Source organism: Macaca fascicularis, chromosome 9 (assembly GCF_037993035.2).
Source record: "Macaca fascicularis isolate 582-1 chromosome 9, T2T-MFA8v1.1".
Lineage (NCBI taxonomy): Eukaryota > Metazoa > Chordata > Mammalia > Primates > Cercopithecidae > Macaca > Macaca fascicularis.
Genome location: NC_088383.1, coordinates 121,428,381 through 121,453,430, shown reverse-complemented (window position 1 = coordinate 121,453,430; position 25,050 = coordinate 121,428,381). Strand labels below are relative to the sequence as shown.

At 41.4% G+C, this 25,050-nt stretch overlaps 1 protein-coding gene across 4 annotated transcripts in view; it reads right to left on the bottom strand.

Moving 5' to 3' along the window:
- Positions 1-25,050, bottom strand: part of ACSL5 (acyl-CoA synthetase long chain family member 5) — a 54,571-nt gene that overhangs the window by 18,574 nt on the left and 10,947 nt on the right. For all 4 annotated transcript variants that reach the window (XM_045362232.3, XM_074002703.1, XM_045362231.3 and 1 more), the window contains exons 2-6: positions 14,234-14,418; positions 10,592-10,700; positions 4,569-4,633; positions 4,336-4,437; positions 635-734 (exon numbers count right to left, since the gene is read on the bottom strand). In XM_045362232.3, coding sequence (XP_045218167.2) covers positions 635-734; positions 4,336-4,437; positions 4,569-4,633; positions 10,592-10,700; positions 14,234-14,389 — 532 coding nt within the window. In that variant the 5' untranslated portion in view covers positions 14,390-14,418. The remainder of the gene's footprint in view (positions 1-634; positions 735-4,335; positions 4,438-4,568; positions 4,634-10,591; positions 10,701-14,233; positions 14,419-25,050) is intronic.

Here is a 25,050-nt window from a genome sequence, read left to right as displayed (position 1 = left end):
AGGGGAGAAATAGGATTTTTAGCTGACAAGTATTTTACAATTCTAAATTTTAGCATTTGTTTTGATATATGTTTACATAAAGCTTCAAATGATGTTTACTGTGCAAATAGACCTACTCACTTAATCTACTAGTCCCACGACAGAAGGTAACATGTTGGATATGTGAAAGTGCTGTTACTTGTCCATCAAATTTGGACTTGTTTCTCTAGCAATGACAATTATTTTCTGCAGACTCACCATGGACATTGGTACATGCTGGTTAACTGTACTGACTTGGATTTACAAAGGTAGGAAATTAAATCTGTAGCTTTACTGTGATTTAGTCAATTAAGTTCATTGTCTGGGCTTTTATCTAGTGTGTTCAGAGTAAGTAGTCTTGTCTCTATATCATCATACCATGTCACCTTGAAGCATGTCATTGAAACTTCTATCTTTGTGTATCTCTGCTTCATGGGCTTTTTGTAGCTTTCCTGAAAATTATATCCTAAGTACTACAAAACTAGAAAGACTTGAACATTTTCTGACCACAGCATTTCAAGTTTGCTTAAACAAACAAATAAACAAAACAGCAGAAATTGAAGAAATACTCAGCATTGAGGAAGAATCAAGTTGTAATGTAACAGCAAAATTTTACCCTTGTTGACAATATATACGATGGCTTCTGGTCCCAAGGTGTCATACAGAGGTACAGCTACCATGGAGTACGTGTAACAAGCCAATTCAGAGATGATCCACTGTAAAGAGAGAAGTTCAAGTAAGGACTGGAGGGCACATTGAAGAGTACTAGTTCAGTCATTCAGCCAACAAATGCTATCTGGTTTTCTGTCTTGTTTTGTTTTGCTTTTGTTTTTGTTTTTGTTTTTGTTTTTGAGACAGTGCCTCGCTCTGCTGCCCAGGCTGGAGTGCAGTGATATGATCATAGCTCACTGCAGCCTCAACTTTCGAGGATCAAGCGGTTCTCCCACCTCAGCCTCCTGAATAGCTGGAACTATAGGCACACATCACTATGTCCAGATAATTTTCATATTTTTTGTAGAGACAGGATTTCACCATGTTTCCCAGTCTGGCATAAAACTCCTAGCTCAACCTATCTGCCTGCCTGGGCCTCCCAAAGTGCTGGGACTACTTATTTGTTGACTTTAATGTAAAAAAAAAAAAAAAAAATCTCTTTGGGGCCATAGGGACAGTTGCAAACACTGCTATAAAGTACAATTAAATAAGGGAGATAAGGAAGGCACAGAGACAACTGCAATACAAAGGTAGACCAGAATACAAAGGCAGAGTGTGATAAGTTCCATCCATAAGAGGTATGGAAGGCATTAGGAGCCTTAGGGTGTCAGAGATCACTTTCAACGGTGAGGCAAAGCAATTTGGGACTGCTTGTGGGAAAGAGATGAAAACTGGGCAGGGCTTTAGAGGACTAGTAGGATTTGGTTATGGATGGAGAGGTAGATTAAAAGAAGGAAGTGAATGAACAAAGAATAGTGGTATGGTTTGGCTGCGTCCCCATCCAAATCTCATCTTGAATTGTAGTTCCCATAATCCCCACGTGTTTTGGGAGGGACCTGGTGGGAGGTAATTGAATCATGGGGGTGGTTACCCTCATACAGTTCGATATGGTTTAGCTGCATACCCATTCAAATCTCAACTTGAGGCCGGGTGCAGTGGCTCATGCCTGTAATCCCAGCACTTTGGGAGGCTGTGGTGGGCAGATCACGAGGTCAAGAGATTGAGACCATCCTGGCCAACATGGTGAAACCCCGTCTCTACTAAAAATACAAAAATTAGCTGGGCGTGGTGGCATGCACCTGTAATCCCAGCTACTTGGGAGGCTGAGGCAGGAGAGTTGCTTGAACCTGGGAGGTGGAGGTTGCAGTGAGCTGAGATGGCACCACTGTACTCCAGCCTGGCGACAGAGTGAGACTCCATCTCAAAAAAAAAAAAAAAAGATCTCTACTTGAATTATATCTCCCAGAATTCCCACGTGTTGTGGGAGGAACCCAGGGGGAGGTAATTGAATCATGGGGGCCAGTCTTTCCTGTGCTATTCTCATGATAGTGAATAAGTCTCGCGAAATCTCATGGGTTTATCAGGGGTTTCCACTTTTGCTTCTTCCTCATTTTCTCTTGCTGCTGTGATGTAAGAAGTGCCTTTTGCCTCCTGCCATGATTCTGAGGCCTCCCCAGCCATGTGGAACTGTAAGTCCAATTAAACCTCCTTTTCTTCCCAGTCTTAGGTATGTCTTTATCAGCAGAATAAAAACAGACTAATATATTGTTCTCGTAACAGTGAGTTCTCATGAGATCTGATTTCATAAGGAGCGTTCCACCCGCTTTGCTCTTATTCTTTTCTTTCCTGCAACCATATGAAGAAGGACATGTTTGCTCCCCCTTCTACCATGATTGTAAGTTTCTTGAAGCCTCCCCAGCACTGCAGAACTGTGAGTCAATTAAACCCCTTTCCTTTATAAATTACCCAGTCTCAGGTATTTCTTCATAACAGTGTGATAACGAACTAATACAGATAGCATGACATCATTGTGTGGGTACACATTAGCAAGTGTGAAGACTACAGGAAATAAAACTGGAAAGGTAGGTAGGAATCTGCTAGTGATGGGCCTTAAATGTCAATGTAGATGTTATGGACTGAATCCTGTCTCCCTGTCTCTCCTCCTCTGGCCCAACCCAGATTCATGTTGAAATCCTAATCCCCAATGTGACAGTATATGAGATAGGGCTTTTAGAGAAGTAATTAAGGTTAAACAAACTTATAAGGGTGGGGTCCCAATCCCTTCCTTCTATGAAGAAGAAGGGTCATGAGGGATACATGTGCACAGAGAAAAGGCCGTGTGAAGACAAAATGAAAAGGTGGCTGTCTACAAGTCAAGGAGAGAGGCCTCAGGAGAAGCTAAACCTGCTGACACTCTGATCTTGGATTCCTAGACTCCAGAACTGTGAGAAAATAAATTTCTGTTGTGTAAGCCACATGGTCTGTGTATTAGATTATGGCAGTCCTAACAGACTATACAGTTGTTCCTTGAACACATGGGTTTGAACTGTGAGGGTCTGCTTATGGATTTTTTTTTTCAATAAAAGTTACATTGAGTGTGCCTATATTTCCTGCCTCCCTTTCTACTTCCTCTACCTCTTCCACCTCTGCCAGGTCTGAGACAGTAAGATCAACCTCTCTTCTCCCTCCTCCTCAACCTACTCAAGGTAAAGATGACTCAGATGAAAACCTCTATAATGATCCATTTCCACCTAATGAATAGTACATACATTTTCCCTTCCTTATCATTTTCATTTCTCTAGCTTACTGCATTGTAAGAAAGCAGCATACAATACATATAACATACAAAAATATGTGTTAGTCAACTGTCTACATTATCAGCAAGGAAGGCTATTAGTAGTTAAGTTTCAGGGGAGTTATCGGTGGATCTTTTTACTGAATAGGCGGTGGTCCTAACCCCCATGTTGTTCAAGGATTAACTGTATCAGATTAGGTGTTAAGTTCCTAAACTAGAGTCAAGGGAACCTTTTTCTACTGAGGCTGACTGTGACAAGAATAGAGTTTGTAGATTCACCTAAAATTATAGGTGAATATTTTTATATTTGTATTAGCATTAGAACTGGGACTTGCAGTTTGTAAACTTGCAATAAGATCCACACAGAACTTAACTCCCCCAAAACTTAACTACTGATGGCTTCTGTTGACTGGAAGCCTTGCTGATAACACAGACAGTTAATTAACACAGATTTTGTATGTTATATGTATCATATGCTGCACTTCTAGGGAGCCTTTGAAGCATGAAAAGACTTCCCCAGAGGGATAATGCGCCTAATGACTTAATTGAAACTTGGAGATAAGCTTGATTCTGTCATCTTACCATCAAAATCTGCTTCCAGCTCACTGTGGAAAGACGTCTACGGCCAGACTCAGTAGCAATGAATGGCTGAATTTACTGGTTCAAGTACAAATTGCAAGTTTCAGTTCTAATACTAGTACATACTTTCCACAATATCTTCAAGATCTTATTTGGCGGTCCCTCCTAGTTTCCTTATTTTCCTCATGTAACAATCAGACCAACTTCAAATGACTCATGATAGACTGGGAAACAAAAGAAGTCCGAACACCTAGGTGACAGTGCTAGACACTTAACCAGAAATTAAGTAGGTTCTGAGTTGTAACTCTTTCAAGCAGAATAAGCATTAGAAAATTTTAACAATAGCTTTGGTAAAGCATTAACGAGTGTTGGAGTGCTGGATGGGGAATCGCATTTGAAATTTTTAAACTTAACCCTGACTCATTTCCTTTAGTTAGCTTCAACATAGTTACCTCTGGCCTATTCTGAGCAAAGATGCCGACAAATTGGTCCGGTGACGATTTATATCCTTTATGCAAGAGATAGGAACCCAGGTACTCCGCTCTATCAGACACCTACAAAAAAGAGAAATGGGGTGAGAGAGAGAGGGAGAAGAGGTCAAGACTCAAAACTGACCAATACGGTATCCTATAGTTCAGAATACTATGTTAGAAAGAATCTGTCTAAAACTATGGACTCAACTTACCTGTTTGTAGGATAGCCATCTGTAGGGCTGGTTTGGTTTCCTATATCCCAAGCAGGGCCCATTGTCTAAAAACATAATATTAAAAGAAAATCAACTCCAGTTGCAAATTCTCTGGACCAAGGAAGTTAAAAGGAGATTAAGAAGGGGCAAGACACAAAGGATAAGTCCAACGAGGATTTGAGCTTCTCTTATATGATCAGGAAATTCAAAGTCAGAAAGCACTGAGTTCTCAAAGATGGAGAGTCCTATAAATTATACTTGAAACATTTAGGAAATGCTACATAAAACAGGAGCGGTTCAGTGTTGAATATGTAACCTGCATGATAATGTAGACATTCAGAGAAAACCATCCATATGGGGTTAGCCCACAAAACGTGACCAAGTAAAAGCCTACAAGTAAACACAAACAGCCTGTATTGAACAATCTCGGATTGAATTTCCCTACAATAAAAACTATGCTCATAAAAATAAAAAAAATAAAATATGAATCATCAATCTCATCATCCAAATACCATTATTAGCACTGATACGTTATTCTATGGCCCTTTTGCATAGTTTTACAGTTATGTTCATTCCCCATGTATAGAATGAATATAATACTTTGATACCTTGCTTCCTCTCCCAATCTGACATAAGTATTTTCATGTCATTATTTCTTCTCTGTAGTGGTTTCAATGGCCAGTTGATGAAGGGTTCTATTGTAGTTGACTTTATTTCATTGTGGGTATTTAGATTGTTTTCAAGTTTGACACCTTAAATTACGCTAAGTATTTTCAAATTGATCCTTTTAAATTTAGAACATTTCCTTAGAATAGAGCTCCTAAAATGTAATAAGGGAAGGGAATGGGGGCTCAGAACAGTTAGGTTTTTGATACCTAGACCACACTGCTTACTTGAGCAGATGTGACAATTCACTTTTCTCCTATCATATCAAGTTTTAACATACTCTCATAGACCGCTAAATAGTGTCTTTAAAAATTATCTTCAAGGCTGGGCACGGTGGCCCATGCCTGTAATCCCAGCACTTTGGGAGGCCAAGGCGGGCAGATCACCTGAGGTTGGAAGTTTGAGACCAGCCTGACCAACATGGAAAACGCTGTCTCTACTAAAAATACAAAATTAGCTGGGCGCGGTGGCACGTGCCTGTAATCCCAGCTACTGGGAAGGCTGAGGCAGGAGAATCGTTTCAACCTGGGAGGCAGAGGTTGCGATGAGCTGAGATCTCACCGTCGCATTCCAGCCTGGGCAACAAAAGCGAAACTCGGTCTCAAAACAAAACAAAACAAAACAAAACTATTTTCAGGTTTGATAGGTTTGAAAGGTTATTACTGTAGTCTAAGTTTCTTTAACAGCTAGTAAAGTGGCACCTTTTTCCTTGTTAGGTTTTATTTACTCTCATGACTTATTTGTTCATATACTTTGCCCATTTGTATGAGAGTATCTTCTAAGATATCAAGGCTTGTAAAAAACATGGAGACACACACGCAGGTGTGCACATACTCATGCATTTGTCTTCAGTATTTTTTCAATTTACACCTTGCATTTGACAATAAAAGAATTAAACTTCTGAACATCTTAACTACTCAGCCTTTCTTAAAATAAGTTTGGGAACATCCATTTACAAGAATAAATGGCATCTCAGTTTTTAAAGCTAACTCAAGGAAGTAATGGTATTAGGCTGAAGAACACATTAAGTGGCTTAGAAGCCCTCATGTCTAAGCCAGAAGGAGGCCGTTATAAGTAGACAAGTAGAAGGGCAGGAAAATGTATGGAGAGGATCTAGCCTAATTACTAAGAGGAATTCAGGTCTTGCCAAAAGGAAGTATTCGTAAAGAGAGTTACAAGGAATTCGGAGGCAAGTAAGTAAACTTCTAGACTAAGTGATGGAAAAAAAAAGAAGGAAAGCAGGAAAGAGAGACCCACTCTGATTAAAGAGATATAAAAATGAATAAGGAGGCTGTGTACAGAAAATGTTAGTACTTTAGCTTCCAATTGAAATAGCTGCATGAAAGCCTAAGAAGTAACGTCTCAGACTAACTTTCCCTGAAGCATGGCTTTGTCAGAGTGGAAGTCACTTGCTCCCCCAGGCTGTGTGCCTTGGGTGGTCTACCAATGATACCATTTGTACTAACATTAATCACTAATGATAGCTACCATTTATTGAATGCTTACTCCATGCCAAGCACATTAACTCGTCTTCCCAGCTATTATCATTTGCATGGTACTAAGAATTATGAAGGACTGAGACGCTTGGTCAAGCTCACTCAGCAAGTAGTAGAGCTGATGAATGTCTAAGAAAGTATACTGGGGCCTGGGCACAGTGGCTCATGCCTGTAATGCCAGCACTTTGGGAGGCAGAAGTTGGCAGATCACTTGAGCTCAAGAGTTCAAGACCAGCCTGGGCAACATGGCAAAACTCCATCTCTACAAAAAACATAAAACATTAGCCGTGGGTGGTGGCATGAGCCTGCAGTCCCAGCTACTTGAGAGACTGAGGTGGAAGGATGGCTTGAGCCCAGGAGGTGCAGGTTGCAGTGAGCTTAGATCGTGCCACTGCACTCCAGCCTGGGCAACAGAGTCAGACGCTGAAAAAAGAAAGACAGAGAGAGAGAGAGAGAGAGAGAAGGAGGGAGGGAGGGAGGAAGGGAGGAAGGGAGGGAGGGAGGGAGGAAGGGAGGAAGGGAGGGAGGGAGGGAGGGAGGAAGGAAGGAAGGAAGGAAGAAAAGAAAAGAAAAAAGAAAGAAAGAAAGAAAGAAAGAAAGAAAGAAAGAAAGAAAGAAAGAAAGAAAGAAAGAAAGGGAAAGAAAGAAAGAAAGAGAAAGAAAGAAAGAAAGAGAAAGAAAGAGAAAGAAAGAAAGAAAGAAAGAAAGAAAGAAAGAAAGAAAGAAAGAAAGAAAGAAAGAAAGAGAAAGGAGAAAGAGAGAGGAAGGAAGGAAGGAAGGAAGGAAGGAAGGAAAGAAGGAAGGAAGGAAGGAAGGAAGGAAGGAAGGAAGGAAGGAATTATACTGTATCTTATCACTTCTTGATTGATAAAAATGCTAGCAGAGGCTGGTATCTAAGGAACAAGTCAAATAATTGTCCCAAAGGGGCAACAACTCAGGTCTCATTAAACTCTGTGACTTGATCAGCTTCAACCTACTAGCCAAATGCCTGACCAGGCAACAGCCTAGTGTTTCATTAACTTAGTCAACTCAGACCTGTTTGTTCTAAGCTGTGGCCATCTGCAAACAGCCCATCCATTAACAAATTCTTGGCAAAGTTGTCACTCTATACTAAGTAGAATTCCAACTCTGGTATACAGAATCTCCTGGAAGCTTTGCTAAAAATACAAAGCTTCCTGAGGATTTTTAGGTTTCATTATCTGGAAATTTAATTCAGTGAACCTAAAGTGTAACCAGAAGATATACATTTTAAACAACAGCCCCAAGCGATTCTCAAGATAAACAAACTACTAGCTAAGGCTCATGTATTCAACCCCAGATAGGCCCAGAAGTGTCATTTTTCTTTTTTTATTTTTTTTGAGACACAGTGTCCCTGTGTCACCCAGGCTGAAGTGCAGTGGCACGATCTCGGCTCACTGCAACCTCCACTTCCCAGGTTCAAGCGATTCTCCTGCCTCAGCCTCCCAAGTAGCTGGGATTACAGGCACCACCACTACGCCCGGCTATCATTTTTCTATGTAAGTAGCCACACCAGATTTCTCGTGCCTGCTTCCATGAGAAGCCATTTTAACAGTATTGCTTTAGGATTTAGTATTCAAAAAATCCTAAATTATATATCTCATGTGCCACATATCACATGCTAAATTGCTTGTTTTAGTCACAATAACAACACATCATCAATAAAGAAAACTCCTAAAAACAGCAAATCACTAGAGCTGGGCATAGTGGCCCATTCCTGTAATCCCAGTACTTTGTGAGGCTGCAGTCAGGGAGGGGGTTATCTCTTGAAGTCAGTTTGAGACTAGCTTGGGCAACATAGTGAGACCTTGTCTCTATAAAAAATTTAAAAATTAACCAGGTGTAGGCCAGGCGCGGTGGCTCACGCCTGTAATCCCAGCACTTTGGGAGATCAAGGCAGGTAGATCACAAGGTCAGGAATTCAGGACCAGCCTGGCCAAGATGGTGAAACCCCATCTCTACTAAAAATACAAAAATCAAGGGCCGGGCGCGGTGGCTCAAGCCTGTAATCCCAGCACTTTGGGAGGCCGAGACGGGCGGATCACGAGGTCAGGAGATCGAGACCATCCTGGCTAACACGGCGAAACCCCGTCTCTACTAAAAACACAAAAAATTAGCCGGGCGAGGTGGCGGCGCCTGTGGTCCCAGCTACTCGGGAGGCTGAGGCAGGAGAATGGCGGGAACCCGGGAGGCGGAGCTTGCAGTGAGCTGAGATCTGGCCACTGCACTCCAGCCTGGGTGACAGAGCGAGACTCCGTCTCAAAAAAAAAAAAAAAAAAAAAATACAAAAATCAGCCAGGCATGGTGGCAGGCGCCTGTAATCCCAGCTACTCGGGAGGCTGAGGCAGAGAATTGCTTGAACCTGGGAGGTGGAGGTTGTAGTGAGCCAAGATCGCGCCACAGCACTCCAGCCTGGGCAACAGAGCAAGACTCCGTCTCAAAAAAAAAAGAAAAAAGAAAAAAAAATTTAGCCAGGTGTGGCAGCACATGCCTGTAGTCCTGGCTACTTGAGAAGTTGAGGTGGGAGGATTGCTTGAGTCCCAGAGTTTGAAGTTGTAGTGAGCTATATTCCATCACACCACTGCACTCCAGCCTGGGTGACAGAGGAAGATCCTGTCTCTGAAAAAAAAAAAAGAAAAAATCCCAAAGGAAATTATACTGTATTAGACATATACTATCTTAAATTGCCAGAGAAGTAAACGAACTGATGTTTGGTTTGTTTTTATTTGTTATTTGCATGGAGTCTATAAATAAATGCTGATTTGGAACCAGATATACTAAGCACAGGCCCCAGGGGAGTCTTCAGATAGATGTTTTCTTGATAATAAATCTTTAATTGTCTGGAGGAATAGCTACTTTTATAAAACACTTAAGAGCCAACCTAAAATAGAACAACCTAGTCAAACAGACACACTTAGATTTTCCTATCAGCTCTGATATTTTCTAGTTCTATGACCTTGGTAATGGTCTTGAAACTGTGAGTCTGGGTCCTCATCTTTAAAAATGGCAATGATGGTAACTAATCTCTACGGTTTAGGGAAAATGAAGTAATATATGTACAGTAGTTATTGTATAGTTAACACTTGACAGGAGTTGGTTATGAATATCCTCTTAGTGTTAGTTAACACACAGAAGTCAAGGAACGGATAAAAGTTACATGACCAGAATGTCACCCAAAAGACCAAAGGCACAGAAAGAGCTATAAGCCAGTAGCTTTTAAAAGTAAACATGTGTGTGCCAGGCATTATGTTCAATGATATAAGATATAAATATTAAGGCTTGATGTATTCCAAATGAATGTGTCAAAGCCCATTTGGTAGTCTCTGAAAAAGTCCAAAGAAGTGGTAACTTGGGCCAGTAGGATGGTATCAGAGTCAAGGACAATGTAAGACATCAGGAGTCCTGGACTGCTAGTCCTGGCTCAGATTGTCTATCTGTAAATGCAGGCAATTGCATTAATGAAAGGCATGTTTCTAAACAAATATGAGGTACTAGTGAGTTAAAGACACTGTCCTGTATTATTATCTCCTTGACCCTTTAACAACAGTTTTGGCAGGGACGTTCTTCTTGTGTTGAGAAACAGATTCAGAGAAGCAAAGTGTTTTGCATAAGGTTATGAAGGTGGAAATGCAAGAACCGGGCTTCAAACCTAAGTCTGTCTTACACTGGTTCCAACACCCATCCTGATATTGTGTTCTAATGCTGCCTCTATTTTGCATGTTGCGATTCTATTTGGATCACTGCATCTAAATAGCTGGGGTTTTAGAAGTGAGACAGAGAAAGAGAGATATGCCACAGATCCCACCTTGTCTTCTTCAGGCAAGGACGGACCACCAGGCTTACCAGATACAGCGAGTCCTCTTTGGAAAACCTCATACATAGTCGTGGCATCTGAGAAGCAGTGACTTATTAGGTCATTGTTCTTCTGGGAAATACCCTTCCGCGCTCCTCCCTAGGACACAAGACCAAGTTTAGGCCAAGTCCAAGTCTCCCCTCACTCTTTCCAAAACCTTTATGAATTGAATTAAAGAGACCATAAATGCTGATTTTGAGGTCACGGGAATGTTCTCTTTGCTAGTTAATTGATTTTTAAAAATCCCCAAATCATAGTATATTTACATTGTAGACATTTTAGAAAATAGGAAAGAGGCTAGGCTCGGTGGTTCACGCCTGTAATCCCAGCACTTTGGGAGGCCGAGGCGGGTGGAGGTCAGGAGTTTGAGACCAGCCTGACCAACAATGTGAAACCCCGTCTCTACTAAAAATACAAAAATTAGCCAGGCGTGGTGGCAGATGCCTGTAGTCCCAGCTACTTGGGAGGCTGAGACAGGAGAATTGCTTGAACTGGGGAGGCAGAGGTTGCAGTGAGGCAAGATCGTGCCACTGCACTCCAGCCTGGGCAACGGAGCTAGACTCCATCTCAGAAAAAAAAAGAGAAAATACAAAACTGTACTAAAGGCTTAAGAAAAGTGGATCTGTAATCCCACCCAGAGATTACCACTGTTATGTTTTTGGTAACCCTCCTGGCATCCATCTGTGTATGCATATGGAGGAGAGATGATATGTATAGTTTTATGTCTTTTTTATAGTATCAAGTTTAAACTTCTACTGAATGTATACTATGTGTTCTAGGTAGTCTGTAAATACTGTAGATGTGAGTTAAGACAAAATAGCTGCCCTTAAGCACCTCATACACTAGGGTTGTTGGAGTATGAGTAGGTCATAGGGAAAAAATGGAAATATAATACCAGGATGTACATGCTATAATGAGTTTGGAGGAAATGGATTCGTGGGGGAAATGAAGCAACCAGTTCTGTATTAAGCAGAAATATTACAGAGAAGAAATGGTATTTCAATACAGACTTCTAAGACAAATAGGCATTTGGCAAAAAGATATGATTTGGGTAGGGTAAAGGAGAAAACAGAAAATTCCAGAGTGGAGGAACAGCCTGAGCAAAGGCATGGAGGTAAGAAAATGCAGCGTAGAGTTGGGTGGGCAGCTAGAGGACGGTGTATTCAAGAAAAAGGGGTTAGCTGGCTGGGCGCTGTGGCTCATGCCTGTAATTTCAGCACTTTGAGATGCCAAAGTGGGCGGATCATTGGAGGTCAGGAGTTCAAGACCAGCCTGGCCAACATGGTGAAACCCCCTCTATACTAAAAATACAAAAATTAGCCAGGTGTAGTGGCGGGCACCTGTAATCCCAGCTACTCAGGAGGCTGAGGCAGGAGAATTGCTTGAACCTGGGAAGCGGAGGTTGCAGTGAGCCAAGATCCTACCATTTGCACTCTAGCCTGGGGGACAAGAGAAAGACTTTCTCTAAAAAAAAAAGAAAAAAGAAAAAAAGAAAAAGAAAAAAGAAAAAGAAAAAGGGAGTAGCTAGGAATCCATCTAGAAATGTCAGCTGGAGCTACAGGATCAGGGCCCTGGGATGGACCCTGGAGCTACAACAGGCACTCCGGGTGTGGTCCAGTGGTCCAACCCTCATGAAGTTTCATCTAGAGAAGAACAGGCAACAATTAAATAAGCATTCAACAATGTAAATTAGTATCCAAAGTGAGAGCTACAAAAGTACAGGAAAACACACGAGGCTGTAACCAGAGATCTTAGTCTAGGACATCAGGGAAAATTTCCATGGGCTATCACATTAAGACAAAAAATAGCAAAAATAAAGCTCCTTGTCTAGTGAAGGAAGACAGGGTCTTGCTGTCTGTTTACGTGCCTAGTGTAAGGAAGGAATAATCCAAGATGTTTCAGACTCTTAACTTTGGCAACTGGGTAAAAAGATATACACTTAACTGAAATAGAATAGGAAAGAAGGTGTGTGTGTGTGTGTGCATGTGCTTGTGTGTGTGTGTGTGTGTGTGTGTGTGAGAGAGAGAGAGAGAGAGAAGGGAGAAAACATGCATAAAGAGACCTGGAGAGCTTAAGTTACTTAAGTATCACTGAGGTCAGAATAGAAAATCAGATTTCAGTGTCACAGACTCAGGCACATTTTCAAGTCATAAAAGAGGAGGTATTTTCTTAGCCGTGAGAATTTAGCTGAGGGTTTGGCAGACTATAATCCACACACTGAATCTGGCCTACCACCTGCCTTTATGAGTAAACTTATATCGGAACACAGTCACGCTCATTTGTTTACATGTTGTCTGGTACTGTACTCTTATTCTACAACAGCAGTCAGTATTGAGTCGATGCAAAAGAGCCCATGTGATCTGCAAATTCTATACCATTTACTGCCTGGCCTTTACAGAATATGTCTGCCAACCCCTGCTGCAGAGGAATCAAGAGATGCTGAGAATAAAATCCTAGTATGAGGAGAGGAAAGAACCCAAGTGACAAAGAAAGACTGTCTTGAAATTAGGAAGAAATCTCATGGAAGGATATCATAAAAGGCAAAAGGAGGAGTTTCAAGAAAGAAGTCTCAAGTCAAACAAGAGGAAAGCTGAAAGAGACGCCATTGAATTTGGAAGTGAGGTTATGAGTGATTGAGAGCACTGTGGAGGAGATGGTAGTGGTAAACGGTCAGATCTCAGTGGGTTGAAGTTCAGAAGAGGAAATCAATATGCAAACTACTCTCAAAGAACTCTAGTGGGAAAGGAAAGGAGTGAGAGGTGGTGGTGGAATGCAGCGGGACAAGAAGATGTCAATGAAGACATTGAACATGCAGAGGTACCCACAGGTGGGAGAAGAGCTGGAAAGTAGAGGTAGCTTGGAGTAAGATTCCCTCTATCTTGGAGAAAGAAGACTGTAAAAAGAACAAAAGAAGATAGCCTTGTGAAGGAACGGGAATGCATTTTTTCCTCTGAAGAGGGTAGAAAATGAAAACAGATGAAGATATTCATGGGCGCAGAAGGAAGGAGAAATGAGAACATTGTTGGAACTTTCAATTTGTTCATAGAGGTAGGAAGCTGGGGAATTTGCTGAAAGCCAGGGGAGTGAGCCTAGTTCAATTTCTATAGTTTTCAGAAAAATAAATTTAACTCAAAGCTAGAATTTAACTGGAGGAAACGGCTTAATTGTTCTCAGACACTGGGTATCTCGATGAAAATGTTCTCCTGTCCCCAAAGTTCTGACACTATTATTTAGATCATGGGTTGTCAAATTACTTGTGTAAAGGGCTAGATAGCAAACACTTTAGGCTTTGTGGGACATGCCTCATCTCGCCCATTTTTGTTTTTAACTCATCCCTTAAAAAAGGTAAAAACTATTCTTTACTTGCCAGATGCACAAAAAAAGATGGATTTTGTTCATGGCTATAGTTTGCCAACTCCAATCTAGATTACTGACATCATACAACAACCTTCCTTATTACAAAAGAAAATGTGCCAGTAATAGAAGTTTAAATTTGTATATTGCCTGTTGATCAGTAACATGAAAGCTTTCCCATGCCACACCCAATCCCCTTCAAGAGTTATCCCTAGGTTTGGAGTTACAGTTTGAGTTTGATGAAGATTAACAAACTAAAAGGATGACTGGTAAATTACCTCAATTCCCACAGACTGATTGTTCAGGTCAAGAAGAGGTAAGACGGGTTGAGGTCTGGTGATCAGCCACAGGAAGATGGCAGCTCCAAATGTCAGGATGCAGATCAATGCCGGGGTTGGAAGTGGGGAAAATAAAAAGTTGAAGATAAAAAGCATCTTTGTGAATAGCAGCAGGAAATTCAGACCTTAAAAAAAAAAACAGGGGAAAGAAAATTTAGAGGAAACAGCCATATTTTTGTACTCAATAGCTCTATGTTTACAAAAGGACACACACACACACACACACACACACGCCTTCAAACCCTCAAATAGAGTTGTACCTCTCTAGTAGCAGAATTTCCCCCATTGTTTACTTAGCACTGTTGAAATTAATATAACACATTCTCCACCCCTGCTACTTGACTGTCCTCACACAAAGCAGGAAGGATCAAAGGAAACAAGTTAATCATTTCCCAGACAATTTTGAGAAATGACTGCCCTTTTAATGTTGGTGTACAAAGCCTGGAAGAAAGCAGCCTGCCAGACCTAACAGAACCTGGTGGTCAGAGGACAGTACCTCCTCTGCCCAGGCAGACCACGGGTCAGGAAGGACTCTTCCAGCTGGATTTCCCCCATATAAACCAAACAGAAGAGATCGGTCAATGTGATGCCACAGGTTTTAGAAATTAACCATTTTGTATGAAGGGTATTTCCTGCTGGCTAGATATGTCTTGCTTATTGCTTTATTTTTTGGAGCATCGGAAGGGTTTCCGAGATCAACAGCATTACAACTTGCTATGCCCAACATTCTCTCCCCCAGGGAGCCCAGAGGAATCATTTTACTATGAGGCAAACGTCAGTCAGGTGCACAGAAACAGTGCTGGAGAATGGATGACACGTGGCAAGCATTGAAGAGTTAGGTCAAGAAGAGATCTCAAGAAACTAAAAGCAACAAAGGCTTCCCCCAACCCAGCCTTTCTTATAGTTTTCAGCCAAGTTCAGCTTCAAACTACTCTAATAGGAGAGACTACTTTCGGGTAGGTCTTGGGAGCATACCCTCATCGAAGCCATCTTTTCCTGGAAAGTTGCTGCCTCACAGCTTTCAAACAGGATTAGGAGAATATAATAGCAGCAAACACATGAGCACTTACTGTATGCCAGGCATAGGGCTGGGCTTTTTGCATGGTTTGTTTAATTTAGGCCAAACAACACTACAAAGTAGTATTTCACAGAAGTGGAAATGAACGCTGTGGGATAAAGTGACTTGCCCAAATTCACCACCCATCATTCCCTATTGCTACTTCTCTATGAACATCTACAAAAAGCCAATTCACTTTTTCTTATAGGTTCTAGTCACAGAATTCAAGGGGATTGAATGTGTCTAGCACCTTACAGGTGACAGCACATGAAGCTCAGAATTTGCATTCTTCAAAGTTTACTGCAATGCCTGATGAAACAATAGCTCAGAGATGAGGCCGCACATGCCCACCGAAAATCAAAAGAACAAAGCGAGCTCAATTAAAAGTTGGATCAGATCAAGATCACAGTTGCCCTTAGAGCTTTGGACAGCTGCCATTAGCTGCCACCTGGAAACTTCTTTAACAAGGGAAACACACTTCACTGTAGTCTGAGAAAGGCCACAAGGTGCAGGAATTTTGTGTGGGGGCAGGAACAGTCACAAGAAATCCTGGACCACTCTTACTATCTTTCTGTCCCTTGATTAGTTATTACCTGACTTTTTCCATTTTAGAGGAGAAAACTGAACTTTCAGAAACTGGGATAATAGTCCTCAACTCCTTGGTTCTTTCCATATTGCATTCAAGGGGAGAGAAAGAAGTCAAAACAAAAATAAAAGCAAAGTCCCACAGGTGCTAGGTTACATAATAACAAGGGTGCTACTGTGACCGACCACCTGGCAGGATTCTGAAAGCTGGGATTTTTGGAATTCAGCCTTACCTGGGCTTGTATGATGAGGTGGCACTCCAGGATGCAAAAGCATTCAGAAGCTAGCCCTAAAGCCCAGGCAGAGAAGGGGGACTGCCTCAGGGAAGATTGTGAAATTGAAAAAGCAGGGGCCGGGCGTGGTGGCTCAAGCCTGTAATCCCAGCACTTTGGGAGGCCGAGACAGGTGGATCACGAGGTCAGGAGATCGAGACCATCCTGGCTAACACGGTGAAACCCCATCTCTACTGAAAAATACAAAAAAAAACTAGCCGGGCAAGGTGGTGGGCGCCTGTAGTCCCAGCTACTCGGGAGGCTGAGGCAGAAGAATGGCGTGGACCTGGGAGGTCCAGTGAGTTGAGTGAGCTGAGATCCGGCCACTGCACTCCAGCCTGGGCTACAGAGCGAGACTCTGTCTCAAAAAAAAAAAAAAAAGAAAAAGAAAAAGAAAAAGCAGGTGGCAGTGCTAAAGGGGAGGAGAAGCCTATGCCTGTTTTGTGCTCTCCCATCCAGTCTGCCACCAGCCACCCCCTGCAGGCTGGGATATTGTGACAAGACTGGAGATATATATATATATGTTTGAGACAGGGTCTTACTCTGTTGCCCAGGCTGGAGTGCAGTGGCACAATTCTGGCTCACTGCAGCCTCAACCTCGTGGGCTCAGGTGAACCTCCCACCTCAGCCTCCTGAGTAACTGGGACCACAGGTGTGTGCCACCACACCCAGTTAATTCTGTAGTTTTTTTTTTTTTTTTGAGACGGAGCCTTGCTCTGTCGCCCAGGCTGGAGTGCAGTGGTGCGATCTCGGCTTAGTGCAAGCTCTGCCTCCCAGATTGATGCCATTCTCCTGCCTCAGCCTCCCAAGTAGCTAGGACTACAGGTGCCCACCACCACGCCTGGCTAATTTTTTGTATTTTTAGTAGAGATGGCGTTTCACTGTGTTAGCCAGGATGGTCTCGATCTCCTGAACTCGTGATCTGCCCGCCTTGGCCTCCCAAAGTGCTGGGATTACAGGTGTGAGCCACTGCGCCCAGCCAATTCTTTAATTTTTTGTAAAGACACGGCCTCACCATGCTGCCCAGGCTGGTTTCAAACTCCTGGGCTCAAGCGGTCCTCCTACCTTGGCCTCCTGAAGTGCTGGGATTACAGGTGTGAGCCACCATGACCACCCCAGACTGGTGATATTTTATCTGGGCTTTTTCCCTCTGCCTCAATCCCACCCACAAATTAAGAGATCCTTACCAACACCCTCCTGTTCAGGAAAAAATGGTTGCACTAAGGATTTCTGCCCTCTTCTTCCAGATGGCACATTTATACTTTAATAGGAGACTTTGCAAAAAATGTCTTTGAATTAGGGTCTAAAAATTGAATTTCTTTTCAGTTGTGGTGACGTGGGGGTGGGGTCAGGAAGGAGAGTGAATAACCTGACTGGAAATACATAGGGGAGAAAATGGACAGAGAATCTACGGCCAGTCTCATTGGGGCACTTGCTGTCAATCTCAGGTGATTGTTACCACATAGTAACAATACTATGGGTTACAGATTGTCAGAATTCTGCCCCCCACCCCAGAAAACCCAGAAGACTGCATTTTTGTGAAACCTCAATTTTAAATTTTTAAGGGTCTGGCATGGGATAAACGAGAACACATTTCGTAGTTTAATTTGGATCATGGTCTGTTAATGTTTGACTACTCCTTGGAGACAGACTTCAATCATATTGCCCACAAATAGAACAAGACTGACCACTTCATTACAAACAAGGGAGATATTTACACATTTCAAAGCCACAGTTTCATGAGAATGAGAGTATCTTGCCTATATTGGCAAGGGATTTTATTTGAGGAAGACAATGAGGAAGGATTTATTTGTATTTGTCAATGGAAATAGCTTAGTTTGCTACCACTGACCAGGTATCCAGCTCAAGTAGGAGGTGCACAGAATTTCACATGGTTCCTTCCTCAAAAAAAATTTTTTTTTTTTGAGGCAGAGTCTGGCTGGAGTGCAGTGGTGTGATCTCGACTGACTACAACCTCTGCCTGTCGGGTTCAGGCGATTCTCCTGCCTCAGTCTCCTGAGTAGCTGGGATTACAGTTGCCCAGCACCATGCCCATCTAATTTTTTGCATTTTTAGTAGAGACGAGGGTTTCACCATGTTGGCCAGGCTGGTCTCAAACTCCTGACCTCATGTGATCCACCCGCCTTGGCCTCCCAAAGTGCTGGGATTACAGGCGTGAGCCACTGCACCCGGCCCTTCTTCAATTTTTTAAAAAATTGAGATACAATTTACATAATGTAGAACTAACCACTTTAAAATGTACAATCGGGCAGTATTTAGTACATTCACAATGTTGTGCAACCATCACATCTATTTAGTTCCAAAACATTTTCATCACCATAAAATAAGAAATCCTGAACACGTTAACAGTCATTTCCCAATCCCTTCAATGCCCAGCCTCTAGAGAAAGGACTAGGCTGCTTTCTGTTGCTTTGGATTTATCTATTCTAAATGTTTCATATAAATGAAACCATATATGTGACTTTTTGTGTCTGACTTCTTTTACATAGTATAATTTTAAGATTCATTCATGCGGTAGTATGTCTGTACTTCGTTTCTTTTTATGGCTCAATGTTATCCCATTGTATGGATAGACTACACTCTATCTATCTATCGATCTATCGATCGATCTATCTATCTATCTACCAACCTACCAGTTGATGAATATTTGGGTTGTTTCTACTTTTGATATTGTGAACAGAGCTATTATGGGCATTTCTATACAGTTTTTGTTGGAATATCTTTTTCCAATTCTTTAGGGTGTAGAACTAGGAGAGAAATTGCTGAGTCAATGCTAATTTTATATTTAACTTTTTGAGGAACCACCAAACTGTTTTCCACAGTAGCTGCACCATTTTATATCCAACCAGCAATGTAAGAGGGTTCCAATTTCTCTCCATTCCATTCTCCCTAACACTGCTACTTTCTTTTTGTTTGTTTGTCTATTTAAATAGCCATTCTAATAGGTGTGAAGTGGCATCTCATTGTGGGTTTGATTTGCATTTCTCTAATGACTAAGGATGTTGATCATTTTTTTATGTGCTTTTTGGCCATTTGTATTTCTTTTTTGAAGAAATGTCTACTCAAGTCTTTTGCCCATGTAAAAATTGGGTCATATATGTATATATACACAACACTTATCAGAGATATGATTTGCAATATTTTCTTCCATTCTGTAGGTTGTCTTTTTACTATCTTGATAATCTCTTTTTATTTTTATTGTTTTACAATTAACAATATTTTTTTAGATACGGGGTCTCGCTCGGCTGGTTCTGAACTGCTGGGCTCAAGTGATCTTCCCACCTTAGCTTCCCAAAGTGCTGGGATTACAGGCGTGAGCCACTGCGCCTGGTGTATAGTCTCCTTTTTAATGCCCAATACACTCAAACATGTTTAACCTTACAAGGTTAGTGCTGAGAGGATTTGCAACTGTATCATGTAACTCTCTCACTGTTTAAGGGGGAGAAACTAAGGGCCTGAGAGAAGGTGAGACCCCTGGGTCAAACCATGACAGGAGTGGGAAGCTCTGGTTACCATTCTGACTATTAGAATCTGTTAACACTTCCAAGGAAGTTCAAATAAACAAGGGGAAAAAAGTCACCCCCTTTTGTCACATGTCCTGTGTGACTCAAACTACAGTTCTGGTTTAGTCACTCCACAGGATCCCCTGCAAGCAGTGGGCGTAACTGTCATTTCCTCTTCCTTTTAACATTACTCCTGGCTAGGGTAGGGAGAAGCACAACAGTGGTAAAGAAAAGAGGAAAGAGAGCTCTGTCATGCTGTATCTGGGATTTCCTGTTTCACGTAATATACAAATGGCTGAACAAGCCACAACACACTCCAGGACAGCCCATGTCAAAAGGCTTACTCCACTTTTTGATGTGCTGATGGTGACATGCCTTGGCCTCAGACCCCAGGATACCCATTTGTCCACCATCGTTGTCCTTGATCCACTCCAGGGCCTTCCCCTTCCCTGTGGATGGATGACTGGAGCCACAGTCACTCATCTCCTGGCTCCTAACATGTTTTATTCCCAAGTTAGCTGAAGGACGCCTTCTGCCTTCACACCTCTGTGCACGCTTCCTGTACCATTCTTGGTGTCTAGGTTATGATCACCCCATATTCAGCTTTGAATTTTTTTCCCTTTGTGGACTTGGGGCAGCATGTCTTCATTTAGTCTCCTTTTCTTTGGATAAATATCCTACATGGTTCCTTCTACTCTAATATTTAAATTTTTGGTCAACTATGTTTATTGCTCTGAATCTTTCATACGATCCCTATTGGCTAAATACCATTTTCTTTTGATAGTCTCTATCTTTGAAAAGATTGCATTTTTCCTATGTATATCCCACTCAAACCCTCTTTGAAGTCTGTTCCCACCCCAGAGCCTCTGGATTTGATTTTCTCTTTGCCTGGAACGTTTCCCCAGACCTGAAATTTTTGTGTACTGCTGAGCAGTCAGGCCTCACCTCAAACGTCACTTCCTCCGAGGCCCACTGTTTCTGATCACTCATTGAATATTGTCTTTTCCTTTCTAGTCAGTGTCATGGACTTTGTGTTCTCTTCTCCACAACACTGTTCACTGGGAAATAGTCCTAGCTCCTTATCATTCATTGTGCCCACTGAGCTGATGTTCTCTTTGGAACAGAGATGTTAATTTTGTTTACTGCCATGCCTCTCATGCCCTCACCGTGCCTGGCACATAAAAAAAGTTTCAACAAGTGGTTGTTGAGCAAATGAACATTTTCTAGGTCACAATTGCTTATTCCATATACTCTCAGTTAACTCATTTTCCCTGCAGTACAAACACCCCACCCTCAAACTCCCAAATCTTAGATCATAAGAAGTCATTCAGGCAAATCTGGAGAGGATTACTCCCTAATAAATACTTTGGTAAGGTATTGTATAGGGATGGTGGATGGTGACAGGGGTGTATTTCTGACACACATTAAGGACCATTCAAGATCCATCTACTCCTCCAGGCTTAGAAGAGTTGGAATGAAGTTATCTACATAGTTTAAGTAGGTAGAAAGTCCAGCCAAGAAATAAATCATACTGGACTAGGAGCGGTGACTCACGCCTGTAATCCCAGCACTTTGGGAGGCCAAAGAGGGCAGATCACTTGAGGCCAGGAATTCGAGACCAGCCTGGCCAACATGGTGAAACCCCGTCTCTACCAAAAATACAAAAAGTTAGCTGGGCGTGGTGGCGCATGCCTGTAATCCCAGCTACTCAGGAGGCTCAGGCACAAGAATTCCTTGAACCTGGGAGGCAGAAGTTGCAGTCAGCCGAGATCACACCACTGCACCCCAGCCTGGGGGGTGACAGAGCAAGACTCTGTCTCAAAAAAAAAAAAAAAAAAAAAGGAAGAAAGAAATCATTCTGTTACCTTGAGTTTCTGGAAGTCTAAGGACAATAAAGCAAATTATCTTTGCTTTTAGGCCTGGAGAACTATTTTTTTGTGTGTGTGCAATAATAAGATATAAATTGCAATGATAAGCTTTAAAAAATCTGCCTTCATCAGGAAACAACAGGTGTTGGAGAGGATGCGGAGAAATAGGAACACTTTTACACTGTTGGTGGGATTGTAAACTAGTTCAACTATTGTGGAAGACAGTGTGGCGATTCCTCAAGGATCTAGAACTAGAAATACCATTTGACCCAGCCATCCCATTACTGGGTATATACCCCAAGGATTATAAATCATGCTGCTATAAAGACACATGCACACGTATGTTTGTTGTGGCACTATTCACAATAGCAAAGACTTGGAACCAACCCAAATGTCCATCAATGACAGACTGGATTAAGAAAATGTGGCACATATACACCATGGAATACTATGCAGCCATAAAAAAGGATGAGTTCATGTCCTTTGTAGGGACATGGATGCAGCTGGAAACCATCATTCTCAGCAAACTATCGCAAGAACAGAAAACCAAACACCGCATGTTCTCACTCATAGGTGGGAATTGAACAATGACATCACTTGGACACAGGAAGGGGAACATCACACACCAGGGCCTGTTGTGGGGTAGGGAGAGTGGGGAGGGATAGCATTAGGAGATATACCTAATATAAATGACGAGTTAATGGGTACAGCACACCAACATGGCACATGTATACATATGTAACAAACCTGCACGTTGTGCACATGTACCCTAGAACATAAAGTGTAATAAAAAAGAAAAGAAAAGAAAACTAAAAAAAAAAAAAAAATCTACCTTCATTAATTTGTATTTAATTGATTTCTGTGTTCTCTTGCATGTATGGGCTCATCCTATGGTGATAGAAAGCTAATTAAAAGGGAGACCAGCATCCTCAAGTTCTTACACCGAATTAGTTAACACATTTTTCCATACTAGGAAAACCTACTCTCTCCTAGAGACCATGTCAAAAGTCTTTACAACTTATGACTCCAGAGGCACCTGTTTGTTATTTAGGAGGCTGTATATGAAAGTTTTGCTTTTTGAGCTGGCCTTTCCATTTCTAACCCAGCTTCCAAAATCATTTTTTCTGCATTCCTGCCACCCTCAACCTAGGAAACCTCTCTCTCAGTCCTTGACTACAGAGTCAGTATTTCTAGACAAACCCAAAAGTAATGACAAAAGGTCAACATGAAATTACAAACCATTAGCATCATGAGCACACCTGGAAAGGTCTGATAACCTTTTCCTTTATACGCTATGAACGTGAACCAGGTGTGTGTTCAGTTGCAAGATCCTTCACCCAATTTCCTCAGAGCCCCGGGATGAAAGGCTTTTAAAAAATATTTTCTTAAACTAGTTTGCTTTCCTGTATCACAAGTAGATTTCTTCTACTAGGGAAATGACAGATGAGGTGATTTGAGACAATGATCCTGTTTCACAAAACTCAGTCAGAGAAAAGCATCATATGGAAAAAGCCCAGTAGATTGTCCCCCAAGGGAAGCTATTCTCAGCTACCCAAGCTACTTAAAATGATTCAAAATCCAAAGGGTCAACATTCAGATCTGAGATAAAAATCTGTGGTCATCTCTCCCAATTAAAAAACAAAACAAAACTTAAAAAAAGAACTGAGAGGAGAAATTCTAAAAACCCTCTAAGGAAATAAGAGGTAATTAGTACATTTCATTTTTATAATTACCGAGATAATTCAGAGGTGGCCAGTTACTAACATTGGTATGTAGAAAGTTAATAGTTTTCCTTTATTTTATACAAATAACTAATTTAGAAGTCATGAAAAAGATGCTATTCACAATATTGTATATAAGAATAAATGTGTAAAACCTCTATTTTAAAAGTTTAGATCTGAAGTACCTAAGAAGGCTAGAAAAATGGAAAGACATACCTGAAATATTCAAGGTTCCTGTCACCTTAAAGGTATCTATACATTTAATGCAACCCTAATGAAGACTTTCTTGGGAACTAAAATGCCAATTATAAAGTACATCCAGAAAAAAATAAAACTTAACAAAGAGTGAAACAATTTTGAAAAATAGCAAGAATTGGGTAGGTAGCAGTGCAGTAATCATTACCAAATTTAAATACTTACTATAGAGCTATAGGAGTTTTCTGGTCCGGCGCAGTGGCTCATGCCTATAATCCCAGCACTTTGGAAGGCCGAGGCGAGCAGGTCACTTGAGGTCAGGAGTTCAAGACCAGCCTGACCAACATGGTGAAACCCTGTGCCTACTCAAAATACAAAAATTAATTGGGCGTGGTGGCATGCGCTTATAAGCTCAGCTACTTGGGAGGCTGAGGCAGGAGAATTGCTTGAACCCAGGAAGTGGAGGTTGCAGTGAGCCAAGATTGCACCACTGCACTCCAGCATGGGCAACAGAGCCAGACTCTGCCTCAAAAAACAAAACAAAACAAAACAAAACAGCTATAGGAGTTTTCTATTGGTCATGAGTAGACAAACCTATTTAATAAAATCATCCTGAAACATGCCCAGTAGATGCTATTATCATGTACTAAACTGCATTTCAAATCAAAATAGTTTTTTTTCACTTAAAATAAATATACTGAGACAACTGGTTAGCCATTCGGAGAGAATACATTAAGCTGTCTACTCTCTTATTCCTACAACAAAAATAAGTTGAAGATAGGTCAAAGACTTAAGTATAAAACAATGAAAACCGTAAGAATAGTTGGAGTGAAAAAGCATGGAGAGATTTTTCTCTTATAATTTGGCACAGAGAAGACCCAAGACAGACATAACACCTAAAATCTATAAACAGAAATGTTGACAAGTTTGATTATATAAAAATAAAAACTTCCCCCACAGAAAAGATACCAGAGACAAAGACACTTGAGGAAAAATGACATCAAACCCCTCAGACAGGCTAAGAGTTAATTTCTTTAATAAGAAACTCAAAAGTCAATGAAAAACAAAATTCAACCCAGTAAGGCAAGGGCAGAGGGGATGTCCTGAACGTTCACAGCAAAACAAGCAAGTTACTTACAATTAGGGAAAGACATTCAACTTTGCTTACAGTTCTTAAGAATGCAAATTTAAATGACATGACTTTCCCCCGTGCATCAGATTCCAGGGATGAAACAGTGAGAAATGCAACATGAATTGTGGAAATGTACATTTGGTGCCATCTCTTAGAGAAGTCCCCATTGCCCTCTACCACATCATAAAATGTATGCCCTTTCACCTAGTAATTCTGCTATCTACTTATCTCATAGAAAGACATCAGATCAATAAACTACATCACAAACGACATGTAAAGTACAGGTTAAGAATGTTGGCTCAGACTAGTTGGGCTCAAGCTCTTCTTGGTCATTTTCTTTATAATTTAATTCTCTGTGGTTTCTCATCTACAAAATGACAATAATGTTATCTCCCTTCTAAGG